General features: G+C 36.1%; 1 protein-coding gene across 1 annotated transcript; it reads left to right on the top strand.

The window, feature by feature from the left end:
- Window positions 1-2860: 2860 nt before the first annotated feature.
- On the top strand, window positions 2861-25834 carry LOC117329797. The gene is made up of 4 exons (XM_033887948.1): window positions 2861-2981; window positions 21139-21689; window positions 23796-23948; window positions 24833-25834. The coding sequence occupies exons 1-4, from the start codon at window positions 2870-2872 to the stop codon at window positions 25274-25276; spliced, it is 1260 nt and encodes a 419-aa protein (XP_033743839.1). The 5' UTR covers window positions 2861-2869; the 3' UTR covers window positions 25277-25834.
- Window positions 25835-27452: the final 1618 nt, after the last annotated feature.

Raw genomic sequence — 27452 nt, 5'->3', positions numbered from 1 at the left:
GGGCTAATTAATAATCAGACCAAATTGATAGATAAAAGGTGTATTTAGAAACCATGACATTAAATCACTCCAGTAAAACATTTCGGTAGTCGTCTCTGATGATCTCCGCCGCCATTGAAATCAGCGGTTGGTGAGTAAATTTTACAGAACAGTAAAACAAGCGGACCAATTTTAAACACAAAATATTTGCGATGTCTTCACTCATATTCAACGTGTCACGTTTCAAACTTATACATACCGGTAAATATCCAAGTAAATTGATTATTTGTCATTCAATCATGCATTCTCCAACCGATCGGCATTCCGTATTTTATATGCACATAACGTAACCGCACGTGTCTTTAGCAAAGAGCCTAACGTAAGTGTGCATTGTACTTCTTTTGCTTTATCTGTTAAACGTGATATAAGTGTTTTGTAACCGATACATAGTTTGTTTAATTAATAAAATGCTTATGTATAATTAATGAAAAGTATTTTATTTTGTTGGGTTTGAGGTAACTGAATTAAACTTTTCGATGTGAGCCTGAGAGGCGACGATCAACACGAAGACACCGAGGACATGTAACGTTAACAACTTTGGTCATTATCAAGAAAACATCGATTTATTGTCAGCCATGAATAATTTGAAGTCCCGCTGTTTCAAAGTTTTTCTGTTAGTCCCTTGAACTTCGAAACATCAAAGTTTGACTGTACTTCAATTCATTCCAAAAAAAATTAAGGGGAGATAATTTTTTAATCTGCTTCTGCTGTATTATGGTCAGATATTATTCTAAAAGACTCGCAGAAATCTCAAAGACAACATTGAATGACACATTTAATGATTTCATATTATTTAGAATATGACGTTGAAGATTATATTTTTTGAAAACTGCAAAAGATTGAAATTAAAAAGTTTGACAACTTTTAGCACTAGGCACATTTGATAATAGAGTTGCAGGTAAAAATTCATTTTGAAACATTTACCTCATCAGCTTGCAACAAAGCCCAGAAAACTCATCTATTACAAAAAGTGAAAAATGCTGAAACATTTAGCAGAAACTTTTCAAAATCAGTCAAATTTAATCATATTCAAAACAAAAATTCTTTTCCTATATATATTTCATATAATTCAGATAAATTACATAATAACACTTGGACATTCCACAGGTAATGTACATATCTACATACCTGCACCTGTACCTGTATAATTAGCTATTGGGCTCATACAACTCAATAATTTACTATATGTTATTACTGTAGAGACTCCATCCCTTCATGCGCTCATTAGAAGTTCAAATAATGTGAAATTTATATCAAATTAAAGTTTGAAGTCTTCGCTACCTGATAAATGCATGGCTGCGTGCAGATGTTATAGTAAACGGTAGGTTTAATGGCATACAAGAAGACACAGGTATGCGAAAGACAGTAACCCTGACATTTACAGTGCACTGGGGTCAACCCCAACCTGGTGAATTCTTGCCTTTTAACATATGGAATCATATGTCATTCCAATTTTAGCAGGAGTGTAAATTTTTGATTTTCAAAATCTCAAGACCTCACTGACTTTACTCTCGTATATAGAAAGTATCCATTTCATATTGTAGGAAAATATAGCCAGTGCTGTCGAATCAGTTGAATCGGAGTCCCACAGCCCTCGGTAGGTGCCTTTGAGGTAGCGTCAGACACCTGCCACAATACCCAAGTTTAGAGAAAAAGATGAGTGCAAGTAGAATGGGCCGTCGAGAAAACACAATTTCACACTTTGGTACACTTCCAGGCTATCTGTATTCAGCAACATCAGCATACAAAAATAAAGGACACTGTGACAGTTTATAGAATGTAACTCGCAACACTGCTCTCGCATAAGAAATATCCAGTAAAATCTAGCAAAGCAACACCTAGGCATGTAAAGCTCGAATTCCCGCTCTACTCTTGCTCGACTCAACCCTAGTTTTATACAGAAACCTGCAGGAGCAGAAGGAGCGGTCAGCTCCTTTTATCTAAATGTGACAATAACAATACACATAACACATAGAAAAACAATTAGCGACAGGTAAATCTTGACCTTGTGTAAAAGGTGTACCCATCTGCAGTAGATAATGGGATTGAAAGGCAGCGATAGATAGTACCTCTCTAACAGGGGCCAATAAAACTGAAGGGGAACCATATACAGACAGGAAAATGGGGAGATCTTATAATTCACTATGACCACAGGGGCATGTCTAGTCTTATATTAAAAAATAGCCGGCTAATTTTTAATATAAGACTAGACATGCCCATGTGCTATGACAGTATACCGGTCCGAACACTCCCTATTTTCTTGAAGCCTTCTAATATTCTACGTACTGTACCATATCATGGGCGGCCTGAATTTAAATGCATGCTTTTTCACACACTCGGGTGTTGTCAATAAGCATGATAAATGTTCACCTGCAAACAGATCATGAGCGACGGGACACTTTTTGCTTCCCAATTGAGTTATAAAAAAAAAAAAAAAAAAACATGTACAACTGTACAGGTAACGATCTTCATTGTATTTTCGTTATTGTGTGCATGTGTAACATTAAAGTAATAACCGTTCTATTCCGGTAAAACATCACAAACGTTGAACTTACCTTCATTGTTAGTCATGTGGATTTACCTGTCACCTGTGTACATAATCAACTTTCACTTTTGATCTTGCACTTTGACCTCACAATTAATAACCTCGGTATTTATTATAACAATATCAAAAAAATAATTACCTGAAGTTAAGTTAACATAACATATCATTAAATGCAAATTTTTTCAATGTTGTATCTAATGATATGATGAAATATCAGAGCAATTTAATCTGTACACATGAAACTAGCATTTTTTTTTAAATTACCGACGATATCACTTCAACAAAATGGCGGCAATTAGAAACATGACAGAAAGAAGGAAGCGATGGAACTTGTATGCATGTGCTTGTATGGTGATCACAGTGGCCGCTGCTGTTATTTATTGTCTAACAAGGACAGGTAACAAGAACCGATAATGATTTATTACCGCTTCTTTTAATTTTGATTATTCGAAATTCAAATAATACGTGTAAGATGAGGCGAAGAATCGTCGGCCGGCCGGTCAAAATTTTAATAACGTTATATGTTATGATCACATCACAGGCTAGATAGTAGATATAGGGTCACGTCACTGTTAGCAGTCTTCGGTAGGCTACTATATATACATTGCAGAAAGTGAACAGTAAATGTGGTGCTACAGGACTCGACAGTAACCATTAAATAAAGCGTACTACGTATTTTTGAACTGTCAGATTTCTCTAAATCTACTAGCTGCGATAACGTAGCTCTGGACGATGGACGGACAATTTCTGACAGATGGTCGCGATCGTCGTCGGAGAGCAGTGTAGGCAGGGTGTGAATATTCGTTCCATAAATCTACTATTAAAACCCATTAAAACCATTCAATTTAATTCCAGGAAACTAAATAAAACGTCATGATAACTTATGTTCCAAAAAAAAGTTTGCATGTAACATCCTTTGAAGCAGCCAGTAAAGAAAAATGGTCAGCGTTTGTAATTTGGTTAACCACGTCAGATTTCCTTAATTCAATTATATATATATCCATGGGCTGGCTTCGCATATTTTTGAAATGTTATATATATATAATTACTGAATCAAGAAGTAGTATAGTTGATCTTATATTTTACTGATATATTCTTTGGTCTTTTACATGTGATAATTATATATAAAGGAGATTTAGAGATATTAACAACCGTTAAATGCTTTGTTTGTGGTCATCAGTATTAAAAATATTGATAAGAGTTAAAGGCTAAAATTTGCAATAAATGTACTTGTGTTTATGGTTGTATGGTACTCCAACAATGTTAGAGGTTTTACACGGCGAGATACTTTGGCAGGCGCCGTGTAACCTCTTACTGCCCATATATATAGAGCTGATTTTCGCAATGCTGACGATGAAATTTTTAAAGTTTGTATTTTGAAAAAATATAGCGTGTCAACTTACATTTAAATGATCAACAGGGTCCAATATAATATATTCCTTTCCATAATCCCATGATTAAATGAGAAGAATTTCTTAGCAAACACACAAATTATGAAGTTTTCTTCGTCTGAAGCGAAGCAGAGTGCAAGCAGACAATACTGCCGGTAGTGAAAGTAGAAATACCACGTGATTTGCCGGTTAATACAAAAATGGATTACAAACAATGTCCTACAAGCGTCATACATCAAAATCAGTATCATTTCGTTCCCATTTGAAATACGCAACACTCTTTTGTATCAACCTTTAGGCAGCCATTTTTAAAACCTGCTAGAAAAGTGTGTTCTATATACCGGATTATACTATATATTTGTGTCTGTGACATACATATGGGATATACATGTTTATTGCATAAATGATGCATAGACATTGTTGTAATGACCTGTCAACGACTTAGGTGTTTTTTTCAAGCATATTTCGTTGCGCCTGCATCAAAGAATTAGTGCTTCGGAAATAAGAGGTCGCAGTCGGCAAAATCATATCCGATAGAAAAAGAGCCGACCAGCGGCCTCTTATGTTATAGGAGTAGGTTGTATGAGTGTGAATATCTTGTAACAGTAATGTTATATGGTCTAGGGGAGATAATTTGGAACTCTTACTGTAAGAGTTATTTCCCTTTATTTGGAACTCTATGTATAAACGACTTGGAACGAGAAGACATGTTTTTGTGTGTCTGTTGATATTCATCGCCATGTAAGCAAGTCGCCAAACTCGGTCTCACATCAACAACAGAACATGGTGGAAACCCGGTTTGTGCATTAACAATGATGTAGTTTTTATCCAGTTTTTTCACCGTTCGTCTCGTTGGCCTGACATGGACATTATGCCATGTGCTTTTTGGTTCTGAAAATTTTATCCATGATCATGATGAGTCAAAACATTACCAACATGAACATGTTCTTCTAAAATTATACAGTCTACATGTACATGCATCGTTGAAAGATTAACTCCCATTTTTTTAATTGGTTTTCCAAAGAAAAGCATTTCTATTTCACAATTTTTGTACTGGTCATTGGATCGCAGAGGGATCTTTGGGATCTTTTAAATTTGAAAGTAAAAACACAAGATCTGTGTTTTTATCTTATCTAAACTTTTATAAGACACTGATTAAATTACTACATAATACAGAACAATGAACCAAAATATCTGGAAAATGGTTAACAAATGAAAAAGGAACCAAAACATGATAGCCAGAAAATAACATAAGGGAAATAACTCTTATAATCATAAAACTTAAATATAAAATTGTTAGCAAATTAACCCATTGCCACTCATTAGTTAAACACAACATTCAGAGGTACATCAATGTTCTACAAAAGGGCAATTCTGTGCTTAACTTTGAAAACCTATTATAATTGATAATCGATCGATTTTGAGTTCCGATTATCGATTTTGAAAGTGTAACCGATTCCACAATCATTACCTCTTTATTTTTTTTTATTTTTTTTTTTTTATTTTTTTTATTTTTAAAGACATTTTAATACATACATGTAAATACATAAGAATCACACACACAAACACACATCGATTCCAATATGTATGGTTTGCCATCATCATAATCATAATTTCATCCTCACTGTCCTCATAACCTATATTCTTCATCATCATAATCTCATCATCCTACTTAAACATTAAAATCATCATCATAAAAATAATCATCATCATAATATCATCATCATACTCATCACCATCATCATCATAATCATCATAGTCATCATAGTCATCATCATATAACCACCATAATCTTATCATCATCAGTCATCATCATAATAAATCATCATCATAATCACATCATGATATCATCATCATCATAATCTTATCATCATCATAAACTTTTTCATCATAATCTTAACATCATCATAGTCATCATCATCATCATCATCATATAATCATCATCATCATCATCATCATCATTATCATCATATACTCATCATATAATAATAATCATCATTATACTCATCATCATCATCATCATCATCATCAATTTAATTACAAGGATGAATACATACAAACCATACATACTCCTATACATGTATACATATTCTGATAAGCATACATCCATCCCACACACACATACATATTCAGTTTCCTGGTAGCCTGATCAATCCTGTCGAGGGCTCAGCTTCTGTGTTGGTCATATCAACTCTTGCCACATCAACTGAGTCCTCGGCACCATTGACCAGGCTCCACACTGATTGCACTATTTATATATAGCATATACACACAAAACATACATACACTTTCTAAACAATGTCATACGTATACCCACATTTAGAGAGAGAGAGAGAGAGTGTGTGTAATTATTAAATTTATCTGAATGGTGAGTTAAATTTAAAAATAGATTATTTCTTCTTTTTTTTTAGAAAATAGAAGCATCAGATGGCATTTGTCAGGGACTGGTGAAGGACTCTGAGATTAACTCAATTTACTCAAGACTGTCCAATGATATAATTGTTGTTATAATAATACATGTATATGTATATAAATAGTAAAGCAAATACCAATATTAGAATAAAGTTACACAGACGGAAATTAACATTTTCATGTACTTTTTGATGTCATATATTATATACATGCATGTACAATAGTAAGCATGTCATTGTAAAATTTGTATTAATTTTTCCCACTTCTTCCAATCATTCTTAAATTTTTCTTTAGCTCCCTCCCCTTTAATGTTAGTGATGTATTTCTGTACTTTATAGTGATCAAGTATAGAATAAATCAATGCATTGATGTTAAGAGACTTATGCAGACATCTAGTTCTGTAAATATATTGCTTCATTAGTAGAATTATTTGATTGTCAATTTTGTATAATGCTGGGTTACAAGTATTAATCTTGCCAAAAAGTATTGTTTGTTTGTTTAAAGTAAAAGGAATAAAAAGAGCTTCCAATAACAATTCTAAACTTTGTAAAAGATTTTGAACTTGATCACATTCCCAAAATAAATGTTCAATGGTTTCTCTTTCAGAGTTACAAAGATTACAAAGAGGACTATCTACAAGTTTTATTTTAAAAAGAAAGGAATTGGTGGTTAGAATATGGTGGAAAACTCTAAACTGTAACCACTGAAGTTTTGAGTTTTTAGTAATTTGATAAGGCAGTGTGTACACACTCAACCAGTCCTCCTGATTAAAATTAAAGATTTCTCCCCATTTTTCTTTGCCTTTGGCGACTAGAGTTTTTTTATTGTTTAACAAATCATAAAATACTTTAGAACCTTTAGTCCTTTTAAGAAATATAGCAATGTTGGCCGGTAGAATAGGACGAGTTACTTTGTTTTCTACAATTACCTGTACATTATTTTGTAGACATTTTCTAATGGATGCTACTATTCCATTATATTTCAAAAAGTCTGTTTGAATATTATATTTATGTATAAATTCATCATATGTAAAAAATGTATTAGTATTATGGTCCTTAATGAAGTCGCCTAAAACATAAATGCCTTTTTCATACCACCTGGGATAGAATACTGGTTTGCCACCAATGGTTACGCTATTATTATACCAAATAGGTGTTTGCAAGAGTGACTTCCCCTTTACTAGTTTCATATTATCAGAGTTATCTAGTCTATACCAAGCACCTAAAACATCCTTCCAAAAAATATTATTACAGTTTTCTTGACAAATCTTTATAAAGTTACCTCCAATATCTAACAGTCTTTTTATGTTCACTAATTTCTCCAAAATATTTTTCCATTTACCAGGGGATACATATAGTCTCTTAATCCAACTTAACTTCAATGCGTCAATAAAGTTATAAACATTTAGCATTTTTAGTCCACCCTGAGCATAATCTAGAACTATAACCTCTCTTTTAACTTTATCAACTTTACTGTACCATAAAAATTCATATATAATTGTGTTTATTATTTTCAATATTTTCTTACCTGGATTTGGAAGTGAAATAAATAAGTGATTGAACTGGGAAATCATTAACGATTTTATCAAGTGTACTTTTCCAATTGGAGTTAGATTTCGTCTACTCCAAGTTTTAATAAGACTTTTTAGTTTCACAATTTTTTTGTCAAAATTCATCTTTATCATTTCATGCAGATCAACACTGAACTCTATTCCTAATAAACAAAATGTCTTTTTTCCCCATTGTAGATTTAAATCTGGCAAAAATTGGTCCCGACTATATTTTTTACTCCCAATCCATACAATTTCAGTTTTGTCGATATTAATCTTTAAGCCAGAAATTTTTGCAAAAGTATTTAATTCACTTATTGATTCTCTCAATGACTGTTCAGTACCATCTAGTGTCAGATAAGTATCATCTGCATACTGAGAAACTAACACATTTGTACCATCAATTTTAATACCCTTAATCTCCTTGTTATTACGAAATCTGATGGCCAGAATTTCAGCGCATAGAATAAAAATATATGGTGCTATTGGGTCACCCTGTCGACAGCCTCTTTTGATATTAAAAAAAGAAGACAAATTTCCCCCTTGATTGACAGATGCCCCTACATTATTATGAAACAGTTTTATCCAATTCAAAATATCATTTCCAAAACCAAAGAAGCTAAATACCTTTTCTATGAAATTCCAAGACACCGAATCAAAAGCTTTTTCAAAATCTACCATTAGAACCATACCATTTTCTGCCTTTATCATACTGTTGCTTTTGTTGTTTTCTTTCTCTTTTAATAGGTGACCGTGAGTCATCATTCTTATCAGAATCTTTACTAAACCGAAGCGAAATTTTTTTTTTCTTTGCTATGCTTGCTGTCCTACTTTTGAAACTTGGGTATGGATTACAAACATTTATTAAAATATTTGACCATGACTAATAATGCCGATTAAACTGTGTACAGACAGCTTAAACACAACTACCAGTGATCATGACCTGTAACTAAAGTTTTCCGCTAACCGATCCCTAGCTGTCGGACAATGGTTTATATCTAAACCTGTGCTATGCTAGCTAATGCTCACTAAATGGCCATGGGTGGCCCTTGTCCTATTGTAATAGAATGTCCTATTGACCAAGGCTTTTTCTGGGGGGTTTTTGGGGCCGTTTATTGGCCCCATTCCCAATTGAAATTATTTCATTTTAAAGCCAAATTCCAAAAACTGGCAGTTTCCTCTTTCCCAATTTACCAATTTTCTTCCTAAAATGAGACAAAAAGGCCCCATCTCAAACCAGTGAGAAAAAGCCCTAAGCTGTTGACAGACATATTGCCCTTTGTCTATTCCTTCTGGTACATACATATGGTATCTAATTTTTAGGTCACCGTCGTGCGTCGTGCGTCGTGCGTCCGTAAACTTTTTACATTTTCGACTTCTTCTCCAAAACCACTTAACAAAATTCAATGAAATTTGGCAGAAAGTTCCTATGGCTGGAGGTCAACCAAAATTGTGAATTATATGGTCCCCACCCCCCAGGGGCCTGAGGGGTGGGGCCAAAAAGGGTCAAATTGACTAAAACTTCAAAAATCTTCTTCTCTACTCTCAGATATGGTGGAGTCAAACACTCTTTATAGATGGAAGGGTCTTAAGGTGCTTTATCAAATTTGTGAATTGCATGACCCTGGGGTCTCACGTTTGCCCCTGGGTAGGGGGTAAACTTTACTATAGTTTATATAGGGAAATCACATTTTTGACTATTATTTGTTGGATTTGTATTGGAATTCATTCTAACTTGTATCAAATTATCAGCATGGGATGACACTTTGATGGTATGTACATGTTGGCCCTAATTGACCCCCAGGGGCTGGTGGGCGGGGCCAAAAAGGGTCAAATTGACTGAAATTTCAAAAATCTTCTTCTCTACTCTCAGATATGTTAGAATCAAATACTCTTCATAGATGGAAGGCTCTTCAGGTGCTTTACCAAAATTGTGAATTTCATGACCCTGGGGTCTCACGTTTGCCCCTGGGTAGGGGGTAAACTTTACTATAGTTTATATAGGGAAATCACATTTTTGACTATTATTTGTTGGATTTGTATTGGAATTCATTCTAACTTGTATCAAATTATCAGCATGGGATGACACTTTGATGGTATGTACATGTTGGCCCTAGTTGACCCCCAGGGGCTGGTGGGCGGGGCCAAAAAGAGTCAAATTGACTAAAATTTCAAAAATCTTCTTCCCTACTCTCAGATATGGTGGAATCAAATACTCTTCATAGATGGAAGGGTCTTAAGGTGCTTTACCAAAATTGTGAATTTCATGACCCTGGGGTCTCACGTTTGCCCCTGGGGAGGGGGTAAACTTTACTATAGTTTATATAGGGAAATCACATTTTTGACTATTATTTGTTGGATTTGTATTGGAATTCATTCTAACTTGGTTCAAATTATCAGCATGGGATTACAGTTTGATGGTATGTACATGTTGGCCCTGGTTGACCTCCAGGGGCTGGTGGGCGGGGCCAAAAAGGGTCAAATTGACTGAAATTTCAAAAATCTTCTTATCTACTATATGTTAGAATCAAATACTCTTCATAGACTGACCCCATTAGGACTGATGGGTTGGGCGAAAAAGGGTCAATTTAGTTGGCCAAAATATATCAAATCTCAGGTGACCGTTAAGGCCCTTTGGGCCTCTTGTTAGTTCACCTGAGCCGGGCGCTCATGTGAGCTTTTGCTATGGGGTATCGTCCGGTGTCTGTCGTGCATCCTCCGTTAACTTTTTTTAACCTGAGTGTTGAAATTTGCATTGAATGATTCGTTAGAAGGTCCTGACTAGATATAATTTGTATGTATTAAGTGAAAATAAAATTCAAGATGGCTGCCGTGATCGCCATCTTTGAAATTATATTTTTTCCCCGATAGCTTCAATATTATTTGCTTTGTACATGTAGTAAGAAGACTTTCTAGGAATGTTCTAGTGACATTTCTGAACAAGAGGTGTTGTTTCAAAAATTCATTGAATTTACAAGATGGCCACCACAGCAATTATCACCTGATGAGCTAGCTATGGAAAAGTACTTAAGTTTTTGTTTTTGAACAAGATAACTAATGACTTGTAAATCGTTTAGAGTTGATTTTCAATAACAAGGTCCAGATAGTGATGATAAAGAGGCGAGTTTGATTTGGGGTATGTATAATGAGTGGCTGATTTTTAATTAATTTAGTTGTATGGTTTGTACCTGTCTGCAGGGGTTGACACTAACTTAACCACCTTGACAAACCGCTGGGCTGCCAGGTTTTGGAATGAGACAGCCCGGGCTGCCAAAGGTGATGCCCCTCTTGGGGGATTTGGTAGCATTGTCCCTCCAGTCTCTAACCCCAACACTGAAGAAAAAATATTCTAGATGCAGTTTCTTGCATTCAAGTTCATTCTGAGCATAAAATGTTTTAAATATTTTACACCAAAAGGTTTCATGAAAAAAGTTTTGAAAATAGAATTATTGAAGTAAATGAAGAAAACTCCAGTTGATCATTATACATTTGGCTGAAAATGTTGGCAGCCCACAGGGCTGCTGGTCTGGACATTCTGGCAGCCCAACCTGATTTCAGGCAGCCCAGGGCTGCTGGGCTACTGTTAGTGTCATCCCTGTGTCTGTATACTACGATGGCCGATAGCGGCCGCCAAATAACAACTTCAGAGTAATAGATTTGTGTACATGTACATTTTCTAGACGTACAGTACAACTACTCAATATTGCAAAATGCGTACATGTACATTTTGCAACTTGTCATGTACAGTACAACTACCTAATATCCATTAACATTCCTAACATTCGAATCCAACATTCCACGATTTGACGGTATGAAATTGAGGTTACTTGGTGCAGGAGGATACGTGTTACATAGGGTTTTGAGCACGTGGTGACAAACTTATATTCCGAATGCCTTTTAGTCCGATAGACTCAATAGTTCGAAGACCCAACGGTCCAAAGGCTCGATAGTCCGAAGGCCCGATAGTCCGTAATAGGTCAATATACTAATACACGTTGTGCAGTAATGTTTATATTTAGTTTTTTATAAGCATTACTCAAGTTTTTTACTAAATATTTGTTTAACCCTATTGTGAAAAATAAGATATTAAAGATAAAGACAGATTCAAAATCAAATGGTTCAAAAGAAACTTTCACAGATAAAGATTTGGAGCGAAAAAATCAACAGAAATAAACAGAATAAAAAAGCATGCGTGGCATGCGCAGAAAGAGTTCTTGGCGCGTGAATACAAACATTTTGAGCTTTTTACAGTTCTCGGACTTGATACATACCTAACAGACTATCGTGAATCAGAAACTGAAAGAAAATGTGTATTTATGAAAGTATACGGGGAATTCCCAAAAATAATAACTGTGGCCGCCGGCCAAGTTTCTCTGAAAATTGGTCCCTCAATATGCAACGGCGGGTGGTACAGTCCATACAAAATGGCGGAACACCGAAAGCGTATAGACCTGGGAAAACACAGACAGATTCTGCCAAAAGTGAGTGGAATCGGCAAAACCCGAGTATTTCCTTAGAAAAGGAAATGATTCTTTGGAACTTAGCGAGAAAAGAAAAGGGAATAGACTCGAATTGCGATTTTGCCGGACGTCTATTGGAGTGCTGATTACCTTTTGAACATTGTCAACTTCACTTGTCTAAAATTTTATCGATGTTTTGTATGCATATTGCTACATTTTAAAATTGAGTATTTAAATGTTAACCATGTTTGTTTATTTCGTTCAGTTACCTTGGTATTACGTGAATATTATGTTAATATGTTTAAATAAAAGCATTATTAGGCAAAGTTCACGTATGCTCGACATGTAAACAACGACTATGTATGTAGTTTATGTTCAGCACACGTTGTTAAAGCCTCGTTCTCGGCTCCGTGACAAAATAAATATAAATTCTGAGAGCGTGAGTGAGCATCTTAGATTGCCACTAATACATGTGTGCAACTAGAATTTAAGGATCAACGCAACATCAGCATCACTACTTAATTCACAGCATAAAAAAAATGGTCCTATAACTGACCACCATCATCAACATGTGAATACAATGAATGACAACTCTTGGTAGACATTGAATATTCCAAATCTAAAAGATGATAGAAAATGTGGTTATTTTGCTTGAATATCAATGTTCATATTTTCATGATGTGCTCATTTGGAGTTTTTTTTTATCAGAAAACACTAAAATTGAATTGACCAGTCCAAAGATTATGATAGATCTACTAATCCCCACGCTTTTTAGTTTAAACAATATTTTATTCAGTGGAAACATCAATAAGCATATAGTACATATAATGTTTTGTTTTGTTTGTTAGTTTGTTTTTGTTATTTGTTTTGTTTTTTTGGGTTTTTTTTTGTTTTGTTTTGTTTTTGTTTATTTTGAATGGGAAACCATTCATACATGACCAATGGGCCTTCGGACTATCGAGCCTTTGGACTGTTGTGCCTTTGGACTATAAGGCATTCGGAATATAAGTTTGTCACCACGTGCTCTACCCTATGTAACACGTATCCTCCTACACCAAGTAACCTCAATTTCATACCGTCAAATCGTGGAATGTTGGATTCAAATGTTAAGAATGTTAATGGATATTAGGTAGTTGTACTGTACATGACAAGTTGCAAAATGTACATGTACGCATTTTGCAATATTGAGTAGTTGTACTGTACGTCTAGAAAATGTACATGTACACAAATCTATTATATTTGGCCGCCGCTATAGGGCCATCCATCGTAGTATACACTGTATACATCTTCAGTGTGAACATTGCTGGTAGGGGTCCCAAAGGGGGGAACTGGCAGCTGACTTGCTTGGCTGCTAGCAGCACCTACACCCACCTGGAGAAATAGTCGCATATAGTGTAGTGCACATTCTAGCTGATTAGACATTATGGAATTTCGATTAAAAAAAAAAGGACCAGGATTAGGTTCAATATGTAAATCAGTTTTCAAAAAGGTAAGTTCTGTCTATTGAAGATTTTGAGCAAAAGTAATCTTTATTGTTTTGATTTTGTATAAAACTATGTACATGTATGCTTCTAGATAATGAATAACTATACAATCTATATATACACATCCCATTATTTTGGGTATTGCCTCATTGCTGTGCAGTAATAGGTGTCTTTACTTGAATGATATAGTACTCAGTTATGTAGAACATATCTTTGTGTAAGATAACCATGCTTTTGGATTGTCTACTATCTGATACCAGTTAGTTTTGATGCCAAAACCTGTTAGCTTATTCTCTGCATGAAACATAGTTTTGATGCCAAAACCTGTTAGCTTATTCTCTGCATGAAACGTGGTATTGCTGGTTTAGGGTCACACAGGAAAACAATAAAATTAATTAGATAAAGGGCAGCAGAGGTCTGGGAATGAAGCCCTATCTCTGGAGCTATTACTTAGTAATGAAATCTGTCCAGTTACCCAGTGCTGAGCTTTAAATCACTGATACCTAGCTGTTGACAAATGTGTTTTGGGTATTAAGTGTACCTTGTGTAAATGTGGTAAATATCAGAAAACTTCTGATAATTTAAATCAAATTTGGAGAATAGGTTTCTAATTGATTAGTCATATGCATATATATTATGTAGTGATAATGTGCAAGTGGAAAGCATGTCACATTAATACTATTGATGACCAATTCGACCAGTGACCTTTGTAGCCCGAGTTTCCTCTGGCCCTGTCACCATGTCTGGTGTAGGGCCAGAGCGCACTACTATATGAAAACGTGGAATTATCCGACACCGTTTGGTGTCGCTAAGAATTTGATGCAAAAACAATAAAATCGGGTGTGACATAACACCTACCTTACATATATGGATAAATGAGATATTTATGTACCCCAAAACACCCATTTAGTCGCATCTAGGTGTTTTATTTCGTCCGTACAGGCCCTCGCTTTACGCTAGTCAAAATTTCATACTGTTGACCCGCCATTTTGTAAGTGACAGTACGACTAACCACCCAAATCGGAACGCAATGGACCGAAAAGACCACATATCATTTATTGTGTTTTTCTTCTTACAAAGTTTAAATTATGAAAAATAAGTTGATTATTTCCCAAAAGATGTTATATTCCATTAAAAAAATCATTATTTATAAATTATAAGCGGTAAAATATATAAAAATAAATGTTGTATTTTTTTTTTCTTTTCGCTCCATCGCGCACAGATTAGGGTAATTAGGCGGACCGCGACCTACATAGTTAGCAATATGGCGTCGAGTCAAGTATGAAATTTTGACTAGTGTAAAGTGAGGGTCTATACGGACGGAATAAAACACCTAGATGAGACTAAATGGGTGTTTTGGGGTACATAAACATCTCATTTATCCATATATGTAAGGTAGGTGTTATGTCACACCCGATTTTATTGTTTTTGCATCAAATTCTTAGCGACACCAAACGGTGTCGGATAATTCCACGTTTTCATATAGTAGTGCGCTCTGGCCCTACACCAGACATGGTGACAGGGCCAGAGGAAACTCGGGCTATGACCTTTGGTGACTCATATATCACTCTTCACATTGCTCTATGTTGTGACTTGTGCAAATTAAAAGTAGGACAACATCTAGGATGAACACCATATGCTCATGCATCCTGGATTTTGCAAAATTAGGTCAGTGACCTAATTATTGAATAATAATGATAGAACAACATCAATTGACATCATCCTGGATTTTGCAACATTAGGTCAGTGACCTACTTTTTAAATAATAATGATAGGACAGCATCAATTGACTTCTAGGATGACATGCATGCCGATAGCAAATATTGCAAAATTAGGTCAGTATGACCTACTTTTTCAATAATTATATTAGGGCAAGAGAAATGATTTAGGATGAGAAAGGCATGTCGATAGCAAATATTGCAAAATTAGGTCACTGTGACCTACTTTTTCAATCATTATAAATGTATTAGGGCAACAGAAATGGACATCTAGGATGAGAAAGGCATGCCGATAACAAATATTGCAAGATTAGGTCACTGTGAACTTTTTCAATAGTTATATTACGGCAACAGAAATGGACATATTGGATGGGAAAGGCATGCCGATAAACAAATATTGCAAAATTAGGTCACTGTGACCTACTTTTCCATAATTTTATTAGGGCAACAGAAATGGACATCTGGGATGAGAAAAGCATGCGGATAGCAAATTTTGCAAAATTAGGTCACTGTGACCTACATTTTCAATAATTATATTAGGGGACCAGAAATGGACATCTGCATCAATATCAAAAATTAACATATTAGGTCACAGTGACCTTTTTAGCCCACCATCATCAGATGGTGGGCTGTTCAAATCGCCCTGCGTCCGTGGTCCGTCGTCCGTCCCTCCGTCCCTCCGTCCGTAAACAATTTTTGTTATCGCTATTTCTCAGAAAGTACTGAAGGGATCTTTCTCAAATTTCATATGTAGGTTCCCCTCAGTGCCTAGTTATGCATATTGCGTTTTGAGACCAATCGGAAAACAACATGGCCGACAGGCAGCCATCTTGGATTTTGACAATTGAAGTTTGTTATCGCTATTTCTGAGAAAGTACTGAATGGATCTTTCTCAAATTTCATATGAAGGTTCTCCTTGGTGCCTAGTTATGCATATTGCAATTTGAGACCAATCGGAAAACAACATGGCCGACAGGCAGCCATCTTGGATTTTGACAATTGAGTTTGTTATCGCTATTTCTGAGAAAGTACTGAAGGGATCTTTCTCAAATTTCATATGTAGGTTCCCCTTGGTGCCTAGGTATGCATATTGCGATTTGAGACCAATCGGAAAACAACAAGGCCGACAGGCAGCCATCTTGGATTTTGACAATTGAGTTTGTTATCGCTATTTCTGAGAATGTACTGAATGGATCTTTCTGAAATTTCATATGTAGGTTTCCCTTGGTGCCTAGTTATGCATATTGCGTTTTGAGACCAATCTGAAAACAACATGGCCGACAGGCAGCCATCTTGGATTTTGACAATTGAAGTTTGTTATCACTATTTCTGAGAAAGTATTTAAGGGATCTTTCTCAAATTTCATATGTAAGTTTCCCTTGGTGCCTAGTTATGCATATTGCATTTTGAGACCAATCTGAAAACAACATGGCCGACAGGCAGCCATCTTGGATTTTGACAATTGAAGTTTGTTATCACTATTTCTGAGAAAGTATTTCAGGGATCTTTCTCAAATTTCATATGTAAGTTTCCCTTGGTGCCTAGTTATGCATATTGCATTTTGAGACCAATCTGAAAATAACATGGCCGACAGGCAGCCATCTTGGATTTTGACAATTGAAGTTTGTTATTGCTATTTCTGAGAAAGTACTGAAGGGATCTTTCTCAAATTTCATATGGAGGTTCCCCTTGGTGCCTCGTTATGCTTATTGCATTTTGAGATCAATTGGAAAACAATATGGCCGACAGACTGCCATCTTGGATTTTGACAATTGAAGTTTGTTATCTCTATTTCTCAAAGTACTGAATGGATCTTTCTCAAATTTCATAAGTAGGTTCCCCTTGGTCCCTTGTATTGCATTTTTGGACCAGTCTGTCCTGAAAACAACCTGGCAAACAAACAGCCATTATCGTTAAATCTCAAATTTCTTATATAGCTAGGATTCCCTTGTTTGAAAAGTACTGGAGGGATGTCTCAATTTGCACAGATTAGTAAAATGAAGGGAAAAGTAGGGAAAAGATCAATCTGACATATGCATGGAACCTATGAAGATCATTCAATGGTGGGCGCCAAGATCCCTCTGGGATCTCTTGTGACAATTGAAGTTTGTTATCGCTATTTCTGAGAAAGTACAGAATGGATCTTTCTCAAATTTCATATGAAGGTTCCCCTTGGTGCCTAGTTATGCATATTGCATTTTGAGACCAATCGGAAAACAACATGGCCGTCAGGCAGCCATCTTGGATTTTGACAATTGAAGTTTGTTATCGCTATTTCTCAGAAAGTACTGAAGGGATCTTTCTCAAATTTCATATGTGTGTTCCTCTTGGTGCCTCGTTATGCATATTGCATTTTGAGACCAATCGGAAAACAACATGGCCGACAGGCAGCCATCTTGTATTTTGACATTTGAAGTTTGTTATCGCTATTTCTGAGAAAGTACTGAAGGGATCTTTCTCAAATTTCATATGTAGGTTCCTCTTGTTGCCTAGTTATGCATATTGCGTTTTGAGACCAATCGGAAAACAACATGGCCAACAGGCAGTCATCTTGGATTTTGACAATTGAAGTTTGTTATCGCTATTTCTCAGAAAGTAATGAAGGGATCTTTCTCAAATTTCATATGTAGGTTCCTCTTGTTGCCTAGTTATGCATATTGCATTTTGAAACTAATCAGAAAACAACATGGCCGACAGGCAGCCATCTTGGATTTTGACAATTGAAGTTTGTTATCGCTATTTCTCAGAAAGCACTCAAGGGATCTTTCTCAAATTTCATATGTAGGTTCCCCTCAGTGCCTAGTTTTGCATATTGGGACCAATCCAAAAACAACATGGTCGACAGACAGCCATTATCGCTAAATCTTAAATTTTATATATAGCTTCCCCTTGTTTGAAAAGTACTAGCTATAGAGGGCTGTTTCTGAATTTACACAGATTAGTAAGACTTAGAAGAAGGGAAAAGTAGAGAAAAGATCAATCTGACATGGAACCTATGAAGATCATTCAATGGTGGGCGCCAAGATCCCTCTGGGATCTCTTGTTTACTGTAGCTTAAGACAAGTTTAAATTTGCTGCTTCTCCTATCACTGACGTCATCAAGTTCAAATACCAGAACAGACGAATTTCCAGAAGGAATAATATAGTCCCTCATGTCGTTATTATATAGCAGAATAATGTTGAATTTCAAACACGAATAAATATCTTAAAATTTGCACAAAAATAGTCATATAATATACCAAAATGTTTGGACATGTAGTGTCTTAAAATCACAAATAATTTGATGTAGATGCTAACAATTCCTTCTATAGAGCTACTTTGTTGTAAGTTGTTACGCATGGAATAATTCTAAGTCACAAAAATAACTAAAACTGAAAAATAGCCCAGCTGTCATACTCACAAGTGTCTATAGCACAGGGTAGGAGCCTTTGTTTGACCGGATATGACTTTATGTAGGTATAAACACATATTTTATTTTGACCTTGAAATGCAAATGGCGGCTGTGGATGATGTTACACAAATATGGCATAAAAGGAGGCATTTCAGCCATTAAAAATGCTCCTATATCATACTTTTAAGACATCTGATTATAGTAAGAATGACCTTTTTAAGACTTTTTTGGAAATATATAGCTTTTACCTCAAACTGAACGGATGAACAATTTTTCCTAAAAACGGTCTTCCTACCATGTCTACAGTTCTTGATAGTATCTAATTAGTGCATTTTTGACGTTTGAAATACCTTCTTATATGTCATAATTGTGTGATATCATTCACAACCGCCATTTTCATTTCAAGGTCAAAATAAAATCTGTGTTAATACATATCGTAAAGCCAAATCTAGTCAAACCAATGCTCCTATTTTGTGCTTTAGACTCTAGTGAACAAAACGACATAGCTGTTTTGCGCAATAAATGCGATACAAATGAGTTAATTATGTCCCCCTGAAACATGCATTTTTCTCATGTTTTGTTGAAATTTGCAAACAACTGAACAAATTAAATGCCAACAGCAAGGCCCACAGTTTTACATGTTACATATCAAAATTTTATCACGTTACTTCTATTAAATTGCACCCTAGTAGGGATTTATAGCCTTGTAAAATATCACTGTTTTGGCTGGATTTGCTGTTTAGATGCCCCTTAATAGCAATCACATAAAACAGTTTTTGCACAAATTTGGTTTTCATATTATATTTCATATACATTGTACATTTGAAGATATCGTCGAATTGTTCACAATTGCATAATTTCTTATTGTTTAAAATCAAAGCCGTTTTTTTGGTGCAATGATATACGGTTAACAATTTGGAAGTGATGCGGCGTTGAACGGGTGTTGCACAGGACAGACTTGATTCCTCGCAAACACTTATGTTTCTATCGACTGGATTTACGCTATTTTCAGAGGAATATAATTTCTTAAATTCTAAATGAAAGTCAGCTTGACAGTAGTTGAAAACGATTCCAAGGATATTTCTTTCTAAGCCGATTCCAGTCTATAACCCGCCACATCAGTGTCGCTAACTTAGCAGACGATGTTCAACTTCACAGGGGCTCGATTTTGGAGTAAGGTAGGCCTTTGACATCAGTGAATAACCACAAAACTATAATTCAGTATGTATACACAACCCGGAAACCATGTCGATACTGCTGATTTTTTTTTATAAATGCTGCTTTGTCGTGTGACTCGTGTCTAGCCTAGCTAGCATTTCTGAAAATTCAGCAACGAGCCCCTGTGTGTGTGTGAGGACATTGACAATTTCATATAGATCAAGAATAACGCTTATAATAATTTTTTGTCAACTTAAATTTTTTTCTTATTAGATTTTACTCTCATAACTTGTTTTGCTTTATTTTTTTGTTGTGGTTTATGTAGATAAATGCTACCATTCGAAAGCTCTCTAGGCCGAATGTAACTGGCGGCCATTGTTTTAACCTACAAGACCTGAAGCTGTATTCCTACACTGACCGAATCACTGTAAATTGTAGTATACAGTCTCATGAATACAATTTGGTTTACTAACAACATATAGGCAAATGTAACACATAATGTAAATATAGACAATAAGCTGATGCATATAGACAATATATAAGCTGATGCATAGACAATAAGCTGATGTATATACACAATAAGCTGATGTGTATAGACAATAAGCTGATGCATACAGACAATAAGCTGATGTGTATAGACAATAAGCTGATGCATACAGACAATAAGCTGATGTATATAGACAATAAGCTGATGTATATAGACAATAATTATAAGCTGATGCATAGACAATAAGCTGATGCATACAGACAATAAGCTGAATGACAGATCAAGAATGGCAGTTATTAACAATATACATGTATGTAAAAGCATTGTTTATGCTTTTATATATACATGTATTGTCTTTCCTATAACAAATTATAATACATTGTATATTGGTGTAATATGTGCCACAAAGAGACTCCATCTTGTTCTTGATCTATACATTGTAACAGTATACATAACAGATAAGTATACTCTATAGAATGTTAACGATCTAATTTTCTGTTTTAGTTACTGCCTGGGAAAGAAGCAGTTCTAGTCAAGAACAGCATGCAACAACCTTTCTATCTGAAGTCGCAAACAAGTTTGGTTGGTTATTCTCCAGACAAAATGAGCAAGCTCCGAATTCAAAGTCATTTTCCAGTCACCTGCTACAAGTGATAAAGGAGGATATACATGTGGCCTATATATTCCTCGTTACATGTGTGTGCCCTCTCGTTCCAAGGGAGACAACTTCAAGAGTGGCTGGCATAATCTTGCTTGGTTTCATACTGTTCACCTGTGTTATGTCTAGGAAACTGTCAAATAGAAACCATCAAACAACAGTCGATACTAGAACTCAAAGTCAGGCCATAATACAGAGGAAAAGCACAATGAGTGCACATCAACAGACATCCGAGTCGGATCATCAAAGATCTGGGATATATGGATGGATTGGTAACCTGACAGGCAGAAAAATATTTTGGATTTTGGTGACATTTGCTTTCCTGGGGAGTCTGCCTTGGGAGTTTGTTCGTTTGTACCAGATAGAAGTGGCCAAGAAAATGGCAAATCTACAAGTTGTAAGTTCATCATTATTGATCAATCTACAATTTATTTTCATTAGTCCCTTTCAACTGTATTGCTAAAAATAATGAGTCCGGCAATGTTAAATTAAAGTATTTCCAGGAATTTTGTTAGTTCCATCAAAATTCTTTGAGTACAGGCTCAGAACTTGCATGTAGATTTATCAAGGATTTTGGTCGTATATATATATATATATATATATAAAGTGAAAAAAAAAGGTTTGTGTCAACCTGGTGTAGAAAAAAATATAGAAAATAATAACAAACTTTGACAAGTATTTTTCGCCTTCTGCAGGCTCTTCATGTAAAATGTACTGTATATTATATTGATTATTGGATGTGATAAATTGGGGTTTAATTTCATTTATTAAAATCATTTTTCTGCCCAATTTTTTTTCTGTGGACAGATTGAATTCAGCTGCATTTCCAATTAGACTGCAAATTTTTATTCAATTTTAATTTAACTTAATCATTTTAAAGAAGCAAACTGGCACATCCTTAAAAGACCGTGGCTGTTAAGAGGAAGTTAAACAAAATAAACCAAACCAAAAGAATCAAAAATACATTGTACTTTATGATATGGGTCTTTGAAATGTTTGAAAGTGTTATACGTATCCCAGATGAGTGAAACAGTCTGGATTTGTAAATTAAATGTTAACTTTATTTTACAGTAATTGCAAAACAAGTTGTATCTTCTTATATTAATCACACTTGTGGAAGCGTGTGAGGGTGCACGTGGGAGGAAACCGGAGTACCCGGAAAAAACCCATGTGGTTGGGCAGGTGACCTCTAACCTTTTCACATCTGATCAGGGCATCAAACCCCGGCCGCCGAGGTGAAAGGCAGATGTGTAATTACCACAAGCCTGGTTTCAATAACATTTGCTACCCTATTAGGCTATAAAGCTGGAGTTGTTACCAGTACAGTCGCATCTGTCAAAATGACCATCTCTATTATGCGACCAATTTTTTTATTCCTGTGATAGCAATAACTCTCTAATAAGCGACCAGAAGTCTCCAAAATGCTTTCCATTACCATTTTCAACTTGATAACACTCGGTGAAAAAGTCACCTTTTTTTGTTTTGTAACTCACTATTGCCAATTTATAAAGTGAATACTGTAGTCCCCCGGTATACCCCCCCTACCCCCCCCCCCCCCCGTTTCAAATGCCACCCCGCATAGCGTCACAATTTTGTTAGGAACGGATTTCCCTGCTATATAAAACCCCGTTAATATCGCCATCCCCCACATATCGCCATCCGCCAACTAATTTCAAATACCAAACTGCCATATCCCCCGAAATTATCGCCATTGTTTACGTTTTTGCTGTCGCTCACGTGTCCGTCGAGTCGTCAATCATGCGTGTATAATTCACACATACAGGTGTACACAGGTAGGTTTCCTCGAGTACAAAGTAAATACTACTCACCTGAAATATTCCTCGAGTACAAAGTAAATACTACTCACCTGAAATATTTGAATGTGTTTTATGGTTGTTTGTCCAGTTTGCTTTTCATTATTGAAATGGACACACCAAAGAAAACACGCACCCTATATATAGCTACTCAGCTTGGGACAGAAACGAGATATCGGAGAATATGCCGGGACTCATCCAAAATGTTCTCAACAAGAGTTGGCTAATCATTTTTCAACTCTTTGGGGTATCAATGTGAAAAGACGAACTGTTGGTAAAAGCAACCCACTTTGGATCTTTTTTTAAAGTGAAATAAATTTGTAAATAGATCTATTAACATGACGTTACGTTTGTGAGACTGTTACTTGACTAGACTCTAGCAACGTTATAATTATACTTATAATGTATTGCTGTCCTACTGAAACCCCGCTGTACCGCCACCCCCGTTATACCGCCAAAATCGGCACTGGACAAAAGGTGGCGGTTTAACGGGGGACTACTGTATAAAGTTTATGAATATTTATAAAATCTAAGATACAATTTTATTATGAGACCACTCCATTAAAAGACCGTTTTTCAACTTCCCTTGATGTGTGGTCCCTTAATACATATTAGACTGTATTAACAATTTCATAGAAACTATGGGAATTATATTGAAAGTTGATAATGAAATTTTTCTATATCTACAGGGTGTTCCGGATGAGTGTACACCGAGCCAGATATCACTACTACAGACTTTTCGTAACTGGCTGTTTAGCATTTTGTCATGGCAACCCAACCCTTGTGAGAAATACTACAAGATGCTGATGGTGGATCCTTTATGGGAGGTGTCTCCAATCATGGTAATACTCATTACAAGAACTGTTATATATTTAAGCAATGAACAGTGGTTTTAATGTTGTTATAGTCGATATGGCAGCAAGATGTTTGGTGGGCAAATGGCATGGGAACCTGTTATATTTACATTGTCTTACCATTTTGAAAAAAATGAACATACAAAAAAAAATCCGCCATTTTAATGTCACATGACCCACTGGGTGTTATAGGCGTATGTTGGCAACTGCCTCTTAGCATTGTGTCAATGGGATAATGTGGAGCAAATGTAAATATTCACCAATAAGTCTGCCCATGTCGTTTGAGGCGCGATAACAATACTTACAAACGATATGTCATTGTCTTGTCAACCCCTCAAATTTAAGTCAAAGCTTATATCTATGTGCTGGCCCCTGGGTTTATTTCAAAGTAAATATGGTAATTTAAGTCTCTGATCATGTCAACACATGTTTAGTATTCAATCTCTTTCCATCATGCATGTTTTAAGTGAATTGTGTATGTCATTACTCATAAGTCAAATTTGAAACTGAATCCTAAAGTTTCTACATTCAAATTAAACCTGCGTGCAGGAATCAGTTTCAGGTAACCTCCCAATGCATTTTAATACATAAAGGTGTAGAAATTTTGAACATGTTTTCACTCTTTGTCCTTTTGTTTTGACATTCATTCACATGACAAGTTAACAATGAGACAGTCACACATCTAGCCTCTCTCTACAAAGGAAAAGTTGGACAGCCACATATAGCTATCCATATTTAAGACAAATTTCATTGAATTTTTTATGTATTTTTTCCCTGAAAATGTCTTGGTTGTTTTCAAAAGCTTGCAATTATAACATTTCTTTTAAGTTTTGAAATATCTCCATATAAATATAATGATTTTATAAATCCAGGTGATTTCCTCCGCCGTAACCCGTTGCATAATCTACCCGATGGAGCTTTTCTTTGAAAGTGTTGGACGGAGTCTCGGACTTTTGTTCAATGAAATTCCTCTTCATTGGCAGCCATTGATGTTTGCTGCCATTGTCATCCTTCTTATCATCATTATAATAGTTCTAGGTGGCTACAGGCTTCATGTTCCTTTTCTTTTCAAAATGGAACCAAAGACGCCTGTCATTGTCAATAAAAATGTGGTTGTTTATAATCAGTCACCAAATAAAAACTCGACTGATACGCCTAAAATCAAACAAGGGCGAAGAGGTGGAAGGAATAAGCTTTCTGTGAGAAATGTTCAGCAACAGGATGCGACAGACGGTAAAAAAAATAAACTTAATGAAAATGCAGTAAGCAAACGGACAAATAAAACTAAACAAAATCTGGCCAAGGGAGATAACTGACTTTAAACAGCGATTGGTCAGGATATTTTTATTGAATTCGTATACATACAATGTATACTAACTGCCTGTTGTAATATTCATATTGTTTTTACCTCCTTTATGTCCCATCTCATATCTGTGATAACGGTTTTAATGTCATTATTAATTTTAATGACACCATGAATCCCTCTTGCTCATATTTGTTTTCACATTAATGTCATGTTTTAATCATAATGATTAAAGTCATAAAAGGAACAAAAATATTTTGTTATTTTTCGAATAAAACTTATTTTGTTAACTTCAGTATAAGAAGACTTACAAGCCATTTTCCAGGTCCCAATATTCTGTAAACCATACTTCATTCAAGGCATTGAACAATTGGAATGATTACAAAAGCTGAAACGGGCATAAATAAAGGAAAGGCTTTTATCAAGATCCTCTTTGTTCCTGTTAGGATGACAGTATTTTGTTATTAAGATTTGGTAGTCAGCATTCTTGGTAAAGATGACTCCAATTAAAAACATAAAAACCATAACATATTCTGTTTGGATTAAAAAAAAATGGATAAAAAAAAAAATAAAAGTAACACACTGTGTTTGGTTTATTGGTTTATTTTGTTTAACATCCTATTTGCAGCCAGGGTCATTTAAGGACGTGCCTGATTGTTGGGGTGGAGGAAAGCCAAATGGTAAAGAGGCTCTCTTGTTTATCTGGTGTCCCTGGAAGCTTTCTCCTATGACCCTGGCTATTGGTATCCCTGGACGTGTGTCCTAATATGACCCTAGTTACATGTACATGTATTGGTTTTCCCCTAGACATGTCCTCATATGACCCTGGCTGTTGTTGTCTCTCTAGACATGTCCTCATATGACCCTGGCTGTTGTTGTCTCTCTAGACATGTCGTCATATGACCCTGGCTGTTGTTGTCTCTCTAGACATGTCCTCATATGACCCTGGCTGTTGTTGTCTCTCTAGACATGTCCTCATATGACCCTGGCTGTTGTTGTCTCTCTAGACATGTCCTCATATGACCCTGGCTGTTGTTGTCTCTCTAGACATGTCCTCATATGACCCTGGCTGTTGTTGTCTCTCTAGACATGTCCTCATATGACCCTGGCTGTTGTTGTCTCTAGACACCTGTCCTCATATGACCCTGGCTGTTGTTGTCTCTCTAGACATGTCCTCATATGACCCTGGCTGTTGTTGTCTCTCTAGACATGTCCTCATATGACCCTGGCTGTTGTTGTCTCTCTAGACATGTCCTCATATGACCCTGGCTGTTGTTGTCACTAGACACCTGTCGTCATATGACCCTGGCTGTTGTTGTCTCTAGACACCTGTCCTCATATGACCCTGGCTGTTGTTGTCTCTCTAGACATGTCCTCATATGACCCTGGCTGTTGTTGTCTCTCTAGACATGTCCTCATATGACCCTGGCTGTTGTTGTCTCTCTAGACATGTCCTCATATGACCCTGGCTGTTGTTGTCACTCTAGACATGTCCTCATATGACCCTGGCTGTTGTTGTCTCTCTAGACATGTCCTCATATGACCCTGGCTGTTGTTGTCTCTCTAGACATGTCCTCATATGACCCTGGCTGTTGTTGTCTCTCTAGACATGTCCTCATATGACCCTGGCTGTTGTTGTCTCTCTAGACATGTCCTCATATGACCCTGGCTGTTGTTGTCTCTCTAGACATGTCCTCATATGACCCTGGCTGTTGTTGTCTCTCTAGACATGTCCTCATATGACCCTGGCTGTTGTTGTCTCTCTAGACATGTCCTCATATGACCCTGGCTGTTGTTGTCTCTCTAGACATGTCCTCATATGACCCTGGCTGTTGTTGTCTCTCTAGACATGTCCTCATATGACCCTGGCTGTTGTTGTCTCTCTAGACATGTCCTCATATGACCCTGGCTGTTGTTGTCTCTCTTAGACACCTGTCGTCATATGACCCTGGCTGTTGTTGTCTCTCTTAGACACCTGTCGTCATATGACCCTGGCTGTTGTTGTCTCTCTAGACACCTGTTGTCATATGACCCTGGCTGTTGTTGTCTCTCTTAGACACCTGTCGTCATATGACCCTGGCTGTTGTTGTCTCTCTAGACACCTGTTGTCATATGACCCTGGCTGTTGTTGTCTCTCTAGACACCTGTTGTCATATGACCCTGGCTGTTGTTGTCTCTCTTAGACACCT

Source organism: Pecten maximus, chromosome 6, assembly GCF_902652985.1.
Source record: "Pecten maximus chromosome 6, xPecMax1.1, whole genome shotgun sequence".
Lineage (NCBI taxonomy): Eukaryota > Metazoa > Mollusca > Bivalvia > Pectinida > Pectinidae > Pecten > Pecten maximus.
This window is presented reverse-complemented; position numbering and strand designations above follow the sequence as displayed.

What these genes read in the sequence shown, in the direction of transcription:
- LOC117329797 (XM_033887948.1), top strand. Translation starts at nt 2,870, where the DNA reads ATGGCGGCAATTAGAAACATGACAGAAAGAAGGAAGCGATGGAACTTG. An exon ending in TTATTGTCTAACAAGGACAG is followed by an intron (nt 2,982 to 21,138) that starts GTAACAAGAACC and finishes TTTCTGTTTTAG; the next exon opens with TTACTGCCTGGGAAAGAAGC. An exon ending in AAATGGCAAATCTACAAGTT is followed by an intron (nt 21,690 to 23,795) that starts GTAAGTTCATCA and finishes CTATATCTACAG; the next exon opens with GGTGTTCCGGATGAGTGTAC.